A 16,713-nucleotide genomic window follows, 5' to 3' on the forward strand; every position below is an offset into this window, starting at 1 on the left:
TCTTCGCGGCTCAGATTCTTCAACCCCCTTTGAAACTTTGCTTCTGATCGACTGAACCGCTCAATGCAGTCAGAAAACTTGATTACTGGACAAAGGGAGTTGTTTATTCAACTGCAGGGTTTACAATAGGTCTAACGTTTACCTGGGTTTTCTAGTCATTCAACCCTTCTTTCTCCCCCGTCTCTTGTACTCCTCGACAAAATAATAACACACCTAGCACATATTTTTAAATTTCTTATATTTAAAGGTAGGAAATGTACACTCCGTTGTATCCTGTATATTACATACTATTTCCAAAGTAAACATGTAAAATCTTAGGATTGTATCGCGTACCATAGAAAAATTAGAGAAAGATATTGATTCTGGTGCTTGGATGGCAGCTAATCGTGGGACAGGTGGTGGAGGACCAGACCGTTTGATTTTTTCAAGTAGCTCGCATTTTTTCGAACAGTTCGACGATTTCAAGTAGCTCGGAAGAATCAAACGCTCAACTCGGCTCGAGCAACCGAATCAAGTTTACCTCTGCTCGTAAATAACGGGTACTCGCACACCCCTAATGCCTTGGCACTAAAATGACTGCCTTTTGCTCGCAAAGTATGACCGCAGAAGTTTGGTCTTAATCTGCTCGAACAGATTTTCCTGACTGGGTATGTCATAAGCAAAACTACGAATTGAGAAAGCGACTGAAAATTAATCTGACGAGGAACATTTTAGCAAAAGATGCAATCATAATTTAGTAGAAAACATAAGGAAGACATGAAAATATATCGTGAGTTAGTAGCAACTACAGTCCTCGACAAAATAATAAGACACCTAGCATATTTTTAAATTTCTTCTATTTAAAGGTAGTAAATGTACAGTCCGGTGTATCGTGTATATTACATAGTCTTTCCAAAGTAAACATGTAAAATCTTAGGATTGTACCGCGTACCATAGCGAAATTAGAGAAGGATATACATAAACACGGTCTGACATTAATTCGACAAAATTTAAATATAAGATTTTAATTTAAATATAAGAAATTTTTAAAAATATGCTAGGAGTCTTATTATTTCGTCGAGAACTGTAATTAAAATACCTAACCATCTACCCTATCTACTGCACACTTTATGCACTATTCTTTGGCTTGCGCTTCCCTTCTCTTTTGCAGCCTTAATCTTTCGGATTATGAGCATAGAAAAAAGCTGTAGTTCCTCAGACAGCATTGTATTAAAGCGAAAGGTCGAAGATCGTCGATTCTTTAGCTGAATCCAATTGCGAGGATTGAAAAGAGAATTGCATATAATAGTTGAGAATTGCAACAAACTGGAATGGTATAGAAATATATTTGATTTATTATTACACCTCCTCGTTTGGGTGATAAATGCATAAAATCCACTGGCTACTTAGAAATCGAGCATTGTTCCTCGTCGTATAGGAACAAACAATGAATGGGATCAATTGACGTACACCACTTTTGCATTAAACAGCTCAACTGTTGGCGCCTGGAGGCCTGATTGGAGCTCGACATGTCTGATCTTTTTTTCTCTCGTGAGTTTAGGGTTGCATCAACATACATCTGGTGATCGGATTCTTTACAATGTTACCTTTTGTACCTTGCATACAATTTTCTAAAACCCACCAAAATGCAGAGTTAACTGGGAATACAATTTCATGTCATGAGCCAATCATTGTATCCATTAATAATCGAAACAACATGCTCTTGCAATTTTTAATTCGTCAAAGTCTAAAGCGTAACATGCGCAGTCCAGTTACGACAGGAAAAGAAATAATTTCACTTTCATTGTGTAAAACACGAGATCGTGATCGTCACACATGCGTGATGCTGCTAGCGAACGCGCGTCAGCGTTTTATACGATAATGTGCGTCAGAGTTTTCAGATAAATCATTCCGGTTTTCGTCTAGTACAAGGACGTATTACATGTTCATTAAAAAGGTTTAATGAATAAACGTGATTTTATTTGGTTATTGTAATCTACATTTATGAAACTGAACTTAAGACTTGAAATAAGTGAAAGTAGGAACGTCGAAACTTGAAATTTCTTATTCGCGTATTGGCTGGAAAACGTCGATAACCATCCCGTTTCTAAACTATAGTCGCAAATGTGTGCCACGTACAATGGACGCATTCAATGTCGTTAATCCCTACAGTAATTATACATTAATACGATCAATTCGTTCCACTTGTGAAAATTCTCCGCGGTGATTCCTATTCAAATTTCGAGCTCGAGACTCGCGAAGAGGATCGTTTCCGAAAGAAGAACTCCGAATAATTTGTTCCGAAGTAAGCAAGCGTGAAACGAGCCGTCTTTAACGACGCAGATGACATCACGAATCTACGCGTGTATTACATCGTATTAGGCATTTTCTAAGTGGATCTTGAAGTTTCACTATGTCCCTAATTAAAGATGAATGATGCCCGTCGCCGTGACAATTTGTCGGCCATAGTTTACGATACATCATTTATTAATCACTAAATGTAGAAGCTGCACAGACATTTGTTACTAAGCTGCGGATTTTACGTGGACATATTGAAAAGATTTAAGGACATCAGTGTACTACTATGGTAACTGAAAGACGAAAGAAATTTTTATTTCGCTCCCGCGTGTCTTGCAAACAATTTTTATTTTGCATAAAGATCCGTAGGGTATTTACCCTAAATGTTTTAACTGTTTCGCATCTGATCTACTTATTGTTATCATGAATGAATAAAATCTGTACAAGAAATGAATGCCATACAGTGGGTAACGAAAGTATTCGAACGCCGTTTAAAACAGAATAACTTTTTTATCATTGTACCAAACGACCTGACTTTTTATAATCAACTAGAAGTATTGGTTTATGAAATGATGTGCAGAAAAGATTTTCCAAAAATTATAATTTACAAGGTTACATGCAAAAATAGAAGAAGGATTTTTTAAAACTTTTTTTATTTGGGCGCTTAATGAAAATTTAAAATATATGTTTTGTAGATCCATGTTAGTTATACACATGCTGAAAATTTCATCAAAATTTGTTTACGATTAGCATATACACTGGTAGCCTATTAAAAAATCTTCTTTTACACAATAATCCCGAAGGAAATGATTGGATTTCGTTATTGAGAAAAACTTGGTGTTGCTATTGAAGGATTCTTTTAAAAAATCCTCACCCATGGCTTTTAACCATAGGTTGGCAACCATAGACTTTCAACAATTATGGAATAATCACCTGTAGGTAATGTGTTAATTGTTTCTTATCACGTTGTTCATTCTTCCCATAATTTAAGACTAACATACTATAGTATTTTAAACAATCCCCATCCCCTTGAAGGGTGAACAAACACAAAATCGGCCGTGTAGGTTGGTCATGAAGTAATAACCGCACGTGCAAAATGGTTCCCGTCGCAAGAAACGACGTTAGGAACGCTCGAGAGAGCCGATTGAAAATTTTTCCACGGCAAACAAAAGCATAAAGGATCAACACTCGGTTTCCAGCCCCGGAATAATCTGAATGGAGTCGGAGAAAGGGTTAAATGTCGTAACGAGTTCAATCGTATGCTGCAAGACGGTGTAGTACATGTTCGCAGATCGCCTAGCCACATAGCCAGGGATTCGAATTTAATCCGGATTAGTTCGTAAGGGTCACAATATCCACCCCTTTCCGTGCTACCCCTTACGTACATACAAAAGCACACGAACCTCGTACAGGTAAGCTCGCAGCACATGGACGCGCGCCCTGTTATCCTAAGTCACGACTTTTCCTTTCTACAATATTATACAGTGAACCCAAAAATAATTTCGACGCTAAATTTCTCGAAAAATTGTCGATATTTAAATCGTGATCATTTCGTAAAAACAAATAGTACAACCATATTCTGACTTATATTATGATGTCGCCAGTAACCTAGACGTTGACGACGACATACAACTATAAACAGAAAAAGAAACGAGAAAGTAATTTCCAAAAAATAGAGCCTAATTGTTTTATTCAAGCAATGAGCTTTAATGAATAAGAGATTTTCCCTTTTGTTCGATGATCTTTTGCCAAAAAGATTAAATAAGAAAATATTTTATTGATTAAAGTTCACAGCTTGAATAAAGAAATTCGGTTTTATTTCACCTTGGAATTACTTTCTTGCCAACCCAATAAATAGTAAAACCATAAGCCTCGAGTCATTTTAAAGCTTGGAGTCTCTAGTTTTACAAAGCAGTGTTCATTTTCCTCTAGAAAAACATTTTTACGTGACGTAGCCTCAAAATTGCTGCGAATTTTTGTATAATTTATTTTTTCTCAAGTTTTTCAATCTAAATCGTTTTTATTTTTATCTTTTGATGCTCATCAAGCAGAGTTGGGCAGTAATTAATTACATGAGTATTTAATTACATCTTCAATTACATGTGCAAAAGTGGACTATGATTACAATAAGAAAACGGTTAAATGGTCCAAAGCATAAAAATTAGTGGTTTAAAAGAACAATTACACTGAAGTAATTGTTAGACTCAATTATAATTACTGTAATCGTGTTAAGTAATTGCAATAACTCCTTTCACAATTACTGTAATTGTTATTGGAAGTTGGAATTACAATTACTGGTTGAGCCAAAGTAATTGCAATTACCAATTACAATTACATGTAATTGCGGACCACAATTACAATTACAGTGATTCGTCAAGTAATTGCAATTACCAATTACAGTTACATGTAATTGTAATCGTATTTCTGTAATTTCAAATTACAGTAATTGGTAAGTAATTGTAATTGTAATTGAAATTACATTTTGGTCAACTCTGCCATCAAGCCCATGCCTAGACCCGCCGCCGAGTCTACTAAAACGACGTGTACAGCAAAAATGATGGGAACAGTTGACAAACGGGGTCGATATGTCTCAAAGTCGCGCGCGCGAGCACCGGTTTTGTTTTGCCACCGGCGAACGGACGCGTGCAAATTGTTTCCACCGCATTATCGAGGATCAAGGAAATTCCGCCGATAGTCTATCTCTCATTTACGAGCTTTAACGATCCCTCCATGCGACCTCCAACGTCTACACATACGAGCCGCTCGTCATTCCCGGTGGAAACTTGCGTTACAAATACAGGGTCCAAGCCTTTGACTCGTGTAATACGATTGCTAATGGTTCCTGTGTTCCCCGAACGATGTTGGAAGATTACTTTCATCCTTTCGTAAAGACACGGTGGTAAGAGAACATTAAGATAATATCGCATTGACGAATTAACGCTTCGGAGAAAAATTAGGAGACAGTCTTCTGCGAATTGTGTCGCACACCCTTCAGACAATTAGTTCCGTTTGTTCTCGCAATCATTTATTATAATTAGACTGTGAATCAATTGGATCAATTGTCGGAAACAGAAATTCACTAAAAATTGTATTTTTCTATTTATTCTCCGATCATAATAAATACGTACAATTTCATGTTTGAGTAAGTGCAGTAAGCATGTTACATTTAAATGTTTACGATTGCAGGAAATAATAAAAATGTGTGAAGGAACAGGCGTCGGGAATATTGTGCACAATATAAAATTGAGAAAAACAGTTTATTATTGCGAAAAATAATGTGTTGTAAAGTTGTGTATAATATTTTATAATTTCAATGTTTCGACGTTTCAATGTTTAATTTCTGTGTAATAACTAGACCGATCTAGAAGATCTTTATTTCTTTCATTAATAATTTTAATAGAGCACAAATCATACATTGACGTCTTCAATTTTTTTAATTTTTCAACAACACTTTGGATTTCAACTATTCAATTTTCCTATAAATGTATAAAGATCCGCATGACACATTGGTTTATATTCTTCATAAAAGAATTAATATCGATCCAGGTCAGAGTTGGGCAAACATTTAATGAACGATTGACGAATAAATTTCTGCTTCAATCGTTAATCGCAATTAACAATTAAACTCCTATATTAGTCGTTAATTGCGATTAACGATTACATTCCTTTCAATTGTAATCGTCAATCGGATAATTGTTTAATGATTAGCTGCTGAAATTTCGAAAGTAAATGCGGAATCAAAAATTTAAAAAAAATGTAAACTGAGTATTTGTCGAGATATACAATTTTTGTCAATTCTCCATCTCCGCCCACTGCCTCTCTCTCCCTCCGTACAATTTATGGATAGATCGTGTGGCGATTAACTCCAAAGATTGATTAAATCAGTCTCTGATTTTTCGATGATTTCTTTTTTTAATCAACGATTGACGATTATCTTCATCAATCGTCCATTTTTCAATGATTACCTTTCTCAATCGTACACTCAATCAATATTGGATAAAACTTTAATTGAATAATGCCCAACTCTGTGATGCAGGTTTACCGAATTTTCCGATCGTGTAGTTACCACTTATTTATAATTCCTACCTGATGTTATGGTGCCGCCGCATTAAGATTGTTTTCACACGACCGGTACCGTAATGGTAACTTAATTCGCCCGGCGTCGAAGATTTACAGCCGAGGGAACACGCGAGCGATTTGAGATTCGGGATAATGCGTCGTGGAAAGCGGCGTGTAAAACAAAAAGGAAACGGAAGAAAAAGGGGCAGGGAGGGGGGGGGAGCACGTTGGAACAAGGGGAGAGGTTCCAAATGACCGACATATTTAAGCGAAGGGTGCTGATGCGTGCGCCTCGCCTGCGGACGAGAAAACTTGTTGCTCGTTCGTGTCGTATAGGGCAAGGAAGAATCAAATTACCATAAACAAAGCTGCTCGATCGGGAATCTGAAATTTACTTTGACCCTACAATTCATTCGAGCGTCCAAAAACAATCGGCCCAGCGTGTTGGTGAGACGATACTAGTCCAACGACAAAACTTGTTTTTTAATATTTTCTTATGAAATTTATACGACAAAATGTTTGTGACATTTTTCTGATTAAATTGATAGGAAATATGATACGTGACTTATAAAAAATAACCATATTTAGTCTCGACATAAGAGCAGAAACAGTTTTCACACATATCGTGTAGGGGACACGATCCGGGACCGCTCGACTCGGCCGAGAAATGTAACATGATACGGATCACGTATACAGAATTATCAAAGAAACACAAAAGATGTGTTCATCACTAGAAGAATCATATGGCAAGGGATTAACAAAGTCTGGAATTGCTAAAGTCTGGAAGAATTAATTTCTACCCCTAACAAACGCCGGAATAAGAAGGTATTCGAAGCAGGTTCAAGTAGCATTCGATGCCTGTTAATTTCACCTCCATCTTGGCATCGACTGTTCCCCAAACAATATACCGGAACGGATCCCTCGGCTTTCATTCGTTCCGGCAATTTAATATTCATTGAATTATAGGAGAGGAATAAAACACAGACTCACCGGTGCTGGCGGCGGACTTGCTGAGATCGAATCCTTCCTGTTTGGGACTAGTGTTCGCCTCCTGCTTCGGGTGTTGATTGTGCGCGGAAAATGGCGTGTGGGGCGCGCTCAAAGGTGTCTGCGACTGATGAGGATGTACCGGCGGAGGTTGAGCAGTGCTCTGCGGCTGAGACTGCTGGGACTGGTGTGATTGGGGGCTTCTCGGTAACGAGGACACGCTGCTCGGCCTCGAAGGTGGAGAGACCTTGTGTGTCAATGCCAAAGCTTGGCTCTGCAATTCGTAATTTCATCCCTATGGTTAATTTTACAGAATTAACAAACCATTTCTAAAACCCTGTATATGGTGTACTGAGGTTTCTCATGACCCCAGTCTTTACGTTTACTTATACATATTTACAGTGGATAACGAAAATATTCGAACGCCCTTTAAAGCAGAATAACCTTTTTATAATTGTACCAAACGACCTGATTTTTTGTAATCAATTATGAATTAATGTAATCAATTATGATACAATTAGAACTATTGGTTTGTGAAATGATGTGCAAAAAAGATTTTTTTTTAAATTATAATTTACAAGTTTACATGCAAAAATGAAAAAGGCAATTTTTAAAATTTTTTTATTTGGGCCCTTAATAAAAATTTAAAATATATGTTTTCTATAGATCTATGTTACTTATACACATGCTGGAAATTTCATCGAAGTGATGATTGTTGTAAAGATTCGTCGTTCGTTTTATTCATTACGATGCTTACTCTTGTCGAACGTAGAAATTTATTTAAATCTATAGCAATGATACTTTCAATTGAGAATATTGAACTATTTTACCGCATCATAAAACCTCACTTAACCCGATTAGCGCAAACTAAAGGCCAGATAAATTGAGGTCCGACAAGAAATCATTAAAAAATGTATCTTCTACAAAATTAACTGCATATATGAATAACAGAAAAGACTATTACTCGAAATCCTGCTTACAGATTCTTACAATAAGCATTTTCTAGTCTCAAAACGGTGAAATATTGCATTTTCTATCACATGATCTCATACGTTACAATTTTCTCTCCTTTCCATTTAAATTATTTATATGTTTCAGTTAAAAAGTCAGTTCTGTAACAACAATACCCCATAACAGAATTCAGTAAAAACATATTAATTTTGTTCTGCACAGATTATGCGACTTCTAAACCCTCGACCTATTCAGAACAATCAAAATAAGTACTCAGCACATCTTTAGTAAACGATTAAAAATCCACTTCGAAGAAATCTGAATTACAAACAGCATAGAAAATTTGTTTATGAGAATACTACACCCCCCGAGTCTCAGTGAAATGGAAACAAATAATTCAACAATATTATTTTACTCGATCGTGTGCATTTAACTACAGTGCTACCTTTAATTTCAGTATATTGTCATTCACTCTCCACATGGCATATTTCATTGCAACCTGATATTTTACAAACGAGCGACAGAGACCGGGCGAATAGTGGGACGAAAACATGTGGGAGTTCAAACATTTTTAATAGCAGCCATTGTACTTTGCACACCACTATGCACGTGTGCATCGGGAATACTTTTCATTCTTATTTTATTGCTCGTTACGCTCGTTACGCATGATACGCGTAAAACTGCAGGCGGTAATCTCCACGGAAATAATAGAAATTCAGGGCTGTTCTTAATCTGCCCTGAAAGTCCTTGACATACTTCGCTTTTGGTGACAGGACGAATGCGATTTTGCTGTGATCCTCCACCCAGATTTTTTTTATACATTTTATAAAAAGCAATCTATCAATCGCAATCTAATTAATTCATCCCTACAAACTCCTTCATCCCATTTCGTTATAAATAATATACATTATTGAGAAATCATACGATAAAATAGTGAACACGTATTTTTATACAGCTCAAACAAATTAATTGTGCACACTTCTGATATTTAATCTAATTTTGTGATCTCGAAATTGTGAATTTTAATGAATGAAAATATATAATATTTATATATTCAAATTTTGTTATCCGAGAGCGGACATAAATGTACAATTTTGCATACAAATTCTTATCTGCGCCAGAATATTTTTAACACGTCCGCTTATAACATGAGGTAGGTTCTTGATCAATATCTTGATTTAGCAGTTAATTGCCGAGCAGTGCCAGAGCGTTCACAGTTCTCGGTGTGACAATAGTTTCTGTCCATAAATCAACTAACATGCTGGCGAAGTTGGAATCGATATGCCATACTCGTCACTCGAAATAAAACATAAATGATAAATTCATTCTTGAAGAATCGGAGATTATTTTAAACTCTTCATCCACGATACTATAAAAAGAAAAAACAATACGTTCTATATTTATAAAAATATAATCCGCTTGATACATATCAGATCTACTTTATCGTTTTGCGTACTTTCTCCAATTAAATTGTGAAACGTATTTAAAAAATATTAATCTAACCTCTTCAAGGACGAATTTCTTAAGAACGAATTCGGCGATTTCTATGCCCTTGTAATTAGTAGACTGCGGAGTTCTATGCAAAATAAAAATTGAAACATGTGTGCTACCTTCCCCACTGCAATTGGTGAAGAACATTTTTATTTTGTATAAAAAGGACTGCAGTTTATTCACCGTTCACCGGACTGCGAATTTCTATGCAAATTAAATATTTTCTACGTCGATGTAATAAACAGAAATGAAGTAAAAATGTACTTTTTGTAACAGCGCTCTCAAGTTCTTCCATTGTCTTCACAGTTTCGTATTTTATTGATCCAGTGCATGAGATCCAGTCTACCAATCACAATTAAAATTACGAGACGTCTCTGACGCGTGTCGAAAATCAGTTGGAATTTTCCCAAGACGACGAAGCTCTGCAATCGATGGCTCGTCTTTAATAACGGATAGAACGACGTAATGATCCCATCATTAATTCCACCGAGAGGAGACCGTCTGAACCTAGTCGAATCTGCGACGATTCGGTCGTATCGAATGAGCCGGATGATCTAAGCGTTGTCGCCGATGAAATCTGAACACGTGCTCAATTCCGACAGCGGCCTGCTAAGGCATAAGCGCGGACTTAGATTTATGTATGAGTGAACTGAACTTAACACTAACGGCTAAGCCGTTCACAGTGTTAACGAGGGTCAAGTGGGCCCAGAATGCGACAATCCTACACTATAAGACCGAAGTGCGAAATGCACCGCGCCGCGCCGCGGCGGTTTTCGCCGCGTCTGAAAACTGGATCGTCGATGACGCTTCCGTGGAACTCGATGAACAAACTAACGGGAAATCGTTTACCCCCTGTCCTCGCGTCGTCTTCGTTGCGCGATGCGACTTCTTTCCTTTTGTTATTCGATCAGCGAGGTCTTAATCGAAACAGATTTCGCAGTAGGTTGCTGCAAAAATAATTGTGGTTTCTCTTCTGGAATTTCAAGGCCTATAGATTATGCTTTATTTCAACTAAAGTTCAACTTTTTTGTTGTTTTATAACGTCTAGAGATGTTCTTCGAGGATCCACTTCGATGACAGAAAATATAGATGAAAAATATACATTTCGTTTAAACATTACAACAATATGTAATACTCGGACCAGACGCATCCTCGTAAAATGTTACTTTAAATGACCTTAGGAATCACCCCTTTGAATGAAGTCGAACATTTTTAGGACACCCTGTATGTCGATTGCAGACGTCAATGAAAAAATACCAATTAAAGACATATGAGAGAGTGATACTTGTATACATTAACTGGTTTGATTCTTCTAAATATAAATTAATTCGATGTTATCTTCCGATTGATTAAATAATACGAGGATCATGAAGCACTCGTGATATATTCCTTACGTGTGAAGTACCGGTTTCTGCTACTCCATTACGGAGAGAATGTTGCTTTTTCTAGATCGATAGATCCATGTCTCGATAAGATTACGTCAAGTCTTCCAAATGATGTAGTTCGATACCAAAACTGACTCAACGATTTTTCTAAAGTAGCTCATTGTAATTCATCTATATTTTGATTAATGGAAACAATTTTATTGCACGAAATTCACTTTTATTGCATCATATATGAATTCCATGATCTCGTGTCACGATCGAGTACATTTACATTCATGCTGTGTGTCAGTCAAACTACTTAATTATGGTTACATTATTAAATTTTAATACTAGAATCAATTATAGAACATTTAGAAGGATTTATGTCTACAAATTTTAACAAGACTAATTTGAAAGTGTCACTGAAAAAGTGGAGATGGAGATGGTAAAATTACCTTGACCTTATATTTTACATTCAGCCAATTATGTTCAATATTCCTCACCATCGAAACGAAGATAGCAAAATTTCATCTGAATCCACAAATAGTTGCATCACTAATAAGTGTCGCTGAAAACGCGGATCTAATTAGATCATCATGTTTACATGAATACTTGTTGATGGAAAAACTACCTTGACCTTATATTTTACATTCAGCCAATTATATTCAATATTCCTCACCCTCGAAACGAAGATAGCAAAATTTCATCTGAATGCACAAATAGTTGCATCACTAATATGAGTCACTGAAAAAAGTGGATCTAAGTAGATCAATCATGTTTACATAAACACTTGTTGTTGGTAAAACTACCTTGACCTTATATTTTACATTCAGCCAATTATATTTAATATTCCTCGCCCTCGAAACGAAGATAGCAAAATGCCATCTGAATCCACAAATAGTTGCATCACTAATAATTGCACACTGTACAATTATTAACGATCGAATAAATAATTTCCATCTAATTTCAGGTGTCCAAAATTCGCAGAACATCGCCAAATTCCAAAGTTACCGAAAACCAGCTCCGAAAAAAGAAATCAGACGCATAGAAATCAGCCTGCAATCGTTCACGAAGCTGACCAGCATTTTCTCGCGATTGGAATTTTGAGTTCGGTCCAGCGATCATGCACACGGTTCGAAACTGCGTGCGTCGATCCGTCGAACGAACACGTAGAGGATCGCCGAGTCTCGGGTCGGTGATTTTTTCACTGGCCCGGACTGTACCTGGGTACCAGCTACTGTTTCGGGAGCTGCTTCGAGGTATGCACTCGCAAAAAACACGTCAGACTGCTGAAGACCCGGGCTTGGAACGGGAACGAACGAGAGATGAAGTCGGCGGAAGAAAGAGGAGGCTGAACGCGCTCGTTGGGGGATGAGGAGGAGGAGGAGGAGGAGGAGGAGGGAGGAAGAGAGGGAAAAGGACGTGGTTGGAAGAAGAAGAGGAAGAAGAGGAAGATGGTCCGAACGAGGACACCGTTCAGGTGACGAGGAAGGGAAAAGGAGCAGAAGCCTGACACCAGCGCATAAAGGAGCGCGGACGAGGGAGGATGAAGCCGAAGCCCTAAGGTACAAGCGTGAATTGGAAGAGGACGAGCCGGGTCCTTGGCTCGCTTCCACGCGAGGAATGAGGATGAACGCGAGCCTGTAAGCAGGAACGCATAAGAAGGGGCAACAGGTGGATGGGGTTAGCGGCTTATCCGGCTAACGCCCCAAGTGATATCGCGGTAACTTCGACGTGACGCAAAAGGGGATGCACCGCTCCGCCTTGCAAAGGTGCCTTCATGCTCTGTTGCAAATCTCTCGGCGATTTTCGGAGCTCTGCGAACGACGGACACCTTGTCCCGCGGGAACACGGCTGCTTTTGACACGTTCGCCGACGAACGTTCTTTCGGCCACTGTCTTCCTGATTAATTTTATTAGCTTCCAAAAGTTTCTCCTGTAATTTGCTCCTTTAATATTGTTAGATAACACCGTCTGTTCGCTAATGTTTTATTGCTGCCTAAGCTGCTTCTTATTCAACCATGTCATTCGCTTTCTCGAAAAGCTATTCTGATCGAGAACGAAACGAACATTCGAGACAACCCAATATATTGGGTTCATTGAACTCTTCACTGCATGATTTTTTTAATTGGGATGAAAAAATTGGTGGAAGGTCAGTTTTTGTGTTTTATTTAAGGGAAAAATGTCTAAAACAATTAAAATCAAATGGGACAAAATGTGTAGAATAGTAAGAAAACACATTCTTAGTTTACTATTTACCAGATTTGTTAACTGTATCTATCAGATATGTTACACTATGCATTACTCCCTCAAATAATATTAGATACATAAATTTTCATATTAATATTTAAATAATATTAAATTTTATATAAAATTAATCGATAACCCCCAAATTATTCACTTTTAATAAAATGTTTGTATAAAATTAATTTTTCATAATTTTTTAACCTCAAAAAAGCTTCCCCATTGTTTTATTATATAGTGTTTTTAATGGACCAAATAAGTTATTATTGTTACTTTAAAAGATAATTTTTACCCGAGTAAAAATCCCTTAATTTTCAGTTTCATTAAATAAATATGAAATTCATATAAATTTCTCCATTTATAAAAATCCCAAAAATATTCAAAGTAAAACCTTAATATTATATCCCATAATATTAAGCTTTTATTACTATTTTAATTTTAACTCTATATAAGTATTTAATATTAAATATACTATAAATTTCTATAAATAATATTTAGGTCTACGTACCTTGGGTGAAACGAGAAAATTGATTTTTTAGGTATACGAATATTTTCTAATTAGGTTTCGACGTTGCTTCCACGTCGAATATCATTAGCAACGGTGCACAATTGTTGGAATATTTCTATTTCATTGGCTAGCAACTTGATAGATTACAGTCTTCGATATAGTTTTGTTCAAAATTGAATAAGATTTGTTACAATATCCTCGTTTTCATATTCGACATTTTTTCGTTCAATTATTTGAATGAGTCAAGAATAGTGCATATTCATAAATTCTTCGGAAATTCTTCGAAAATTTCGCGAAATGATTGACCTATTTGTGAAAGAACAATACTGTTACTGCTTTTATCTTTCTATGTATGTATACACTACTTTCGACTCGAAATGCAAAAGAAATCTCGTGTCCATATCTTCGCCGATCATCATAGATCCCGGATAATCTTAATTGTCGAGCAATGTTCAAGTCCAGCTCATTACTTAATTTATCGTTCTTACCAATATACATCGAAGTGCGATTAGTATAGCAGCGAATAAAGTAGAATTAAGAGCTTGAACTTCATAACAAGTGATTAGGGTTTCCTATTTTGCGCAATGGGAGTCAAATGTATTTTGTATACATTGTTCCTCGAAGTCGTAGAAAACACAATGTTCATAGAAATCAGCTCTTTAAGTAAAATTTATTTAGAATCATACATTGAATAGATTGAACGATAAATCTTCACGACTGGATTAAAATTGTGAAACAATTAAATCACTCTCTTTACCGTTTAGGTGGTTACGGTGGATTACAATGGTACTTGTTCCGATCGATTATTTTGATAAAAGTTGTTTCTTTACAGTTAAAAATGGACATTTAGTATGCAACATCCCAATGTAACAAGATCTGTATCATTTTCATGAGACAATGCACACGAACCATTTCTAAAGGTCAGTGAACGTATTTTAAAAATGACCAAATGAAGAAACAACTGATTAAACTGGTGTCCCTTTGCCTTAGAAAATGTTGATTCCGCGCGAAGCTTCGCGGACTAATTAACATGGACAAGGGATAAATTCACGAAAGTGAAGTACGTCGTTTCTCCTCGGCCGTAGGTAGACGTGTCCGGCAGTCGCCGATCGGCCATTACAATCAACCAGAGGCGATAGCGGCAAACAAACCGAGCGAGTCGAGAAATAAAAGAACCGAATTCGGCTCCCGTGGGTATGCAAAACGTAACATCACCACGAATTAATGCTGGCATCGTAAACAGCGGTTCGACAACGTTTATCGGCGGATCAGCTTATCTACCGGGTGGAACAGAGATACGCGTCGTCGTCGACGTTTCCTGCTCGGGTGTTTCCCGTTAAGATGATAACCTTAATCGTCGGCCAATGTAAAATTCCGTGCGTTCCTGTTGCGAGCACCAGTCCACAGGGATTCCGGGAATTCATTTCGAGAGACGAATTTCTGTTGTGTCGTTCTAACGAGCTTACGTAACGTCGGACGAGATGGCCACCGGCAGACGATGTTTGACCAATTCAGCCAAGAACTGGGGCCATTTCGCGGTATTTCTCGAGCAACAATTATCCTCCAAATACGTTTTTGCCCCTCCGCGTACTGACAGCCCGCGTTTAGCCCGCCGATAAATTATTTTTCGTCCCCTTAACACTTTACCTACCGGAAACCTATTAATAGGATTTTCAATAATTGTGCTGTACCAAAAGAAAGCATAGAAATCTTCTGTTACGTTGCAATCTTAAATGAAACTATTAGATGACGTTATTGAGGGCGACTTGTCAGTTCACAATGAAAATTCCTGTTGCTATTAAAGGTTCCACTAAAATGTGTTTGGCCATGTACCATAGATTTTTCAAAATTATGCAATAATCACCGGTCGGTAATGTGTTAAGTTCTCAACACTATGAGTGTCATTTTTACGGAGCTTGAAAATTCATTGTTAGTACAATCTGTTAACTCTTAATTCTCGAGGTAGTCTTTTATGCCATCGACAACCTGAACTGTTAACGCAAAGCTCCTGTTTTACACTAATGTAAAGCATTCATGGCACGAAGAGCCACTTTCAGAAAAATGTTATTTTACCACGTTTTTATTAGCTCGCTTTCTTGTCTGTCTGTCTGTTTGTTTGTTTGTTCGGTAGAAATTTTGCAATTGATTTTAATCTATTCTCGATGAGCTAGAGACTTTAAATTTTAAACATAGCTCAGAACTGGATGACAATGCAATACTTAAAAAAGCCTATGCGTTTAGGAGACATAAACTATTAAATTTAACCGTTATTTTTAGATTCTTCCAATGTTTTCACTATTTTAAATTACACCTAATTTTTCTCAAAAATGCATAAAATCCGCTGTCTATTAATAAATGTAGTTAAACCGGTCATTCTGAATTTCGGCCAACTAGATTGGTAACACTATGCCTCGGCGATTTCGTATTGGCTATCTGCTTCTGTGCCCTTCCGATGTATCCGAGGCGCGTAAATTGCCGTGTACACCACCCGAACCTCTTTATTATTTCTTCGAAGTTCGCGTTTCATTCCAACCACCTGGACCCGCCAATTTCGATAGGGTCCCCTTGGTCTCCTTCGCACGAAAACGCCTCGCCGGCCGTCCCCCCTTCCGCTACTAGCAATTACGCGAATATAACATTACTTTAAAACGATTATTAAAATAATAAATTATCTTGTTCCTGAAACGCGATGGCCGAACAAGCCGTTGTTATCTTGGTACAGAGAGAAAACTGAAAAGATCACACGTTATTTCGTGTTGGATTTGAATAAAAATAAATTGTGACAAGAGGCAATATTCGTGAGTATACTGCAGATTTTATGCGTTTATCATAA

At 37.1% G+C, this 16,713-nt stretch overlaps 1 protein-coding gene across 2 annotated transcripts in view; it reads right to left on the reverse strand.

The window, feature by feature from the left end:
• Dve (SATB1_N and homeodomain domain-containing protein dve) overlaps positions 1-16,713 on the reverse strand; it is an 83,297-nt gene that overhangs the window by 54,801 nt on the left and 11,783 nt on the right. For both annotated transcript variants that reach the window (XM_076447586.1, XM_076447587.1), the window contains exon 3: positions 7,327-7,597. In XM_076447586.1, coding sequence (XP_076303701.1) covers positions 7,327-7,597 — 271 coding nt within the window. The remainder of the gene's footprint in view (positions 1-7,326; positions 7,598-16,713) is intronic.

Source organism: Lasioglossum baleicum, chromosome 3 (genome assembly GCF_051020765.1).
Source record: "Lasioglossum baleicum chromosome 3, iyLasBale1, whole genome shotgun sequence".
Taxonomy (NCBI): domain Eukaryota; kingdom Metazoa; phylum Arthropoda; class Insecta; order Hymenoptera; family Halictidae; genus Lasioglossum; species Lasioglossum baleicum.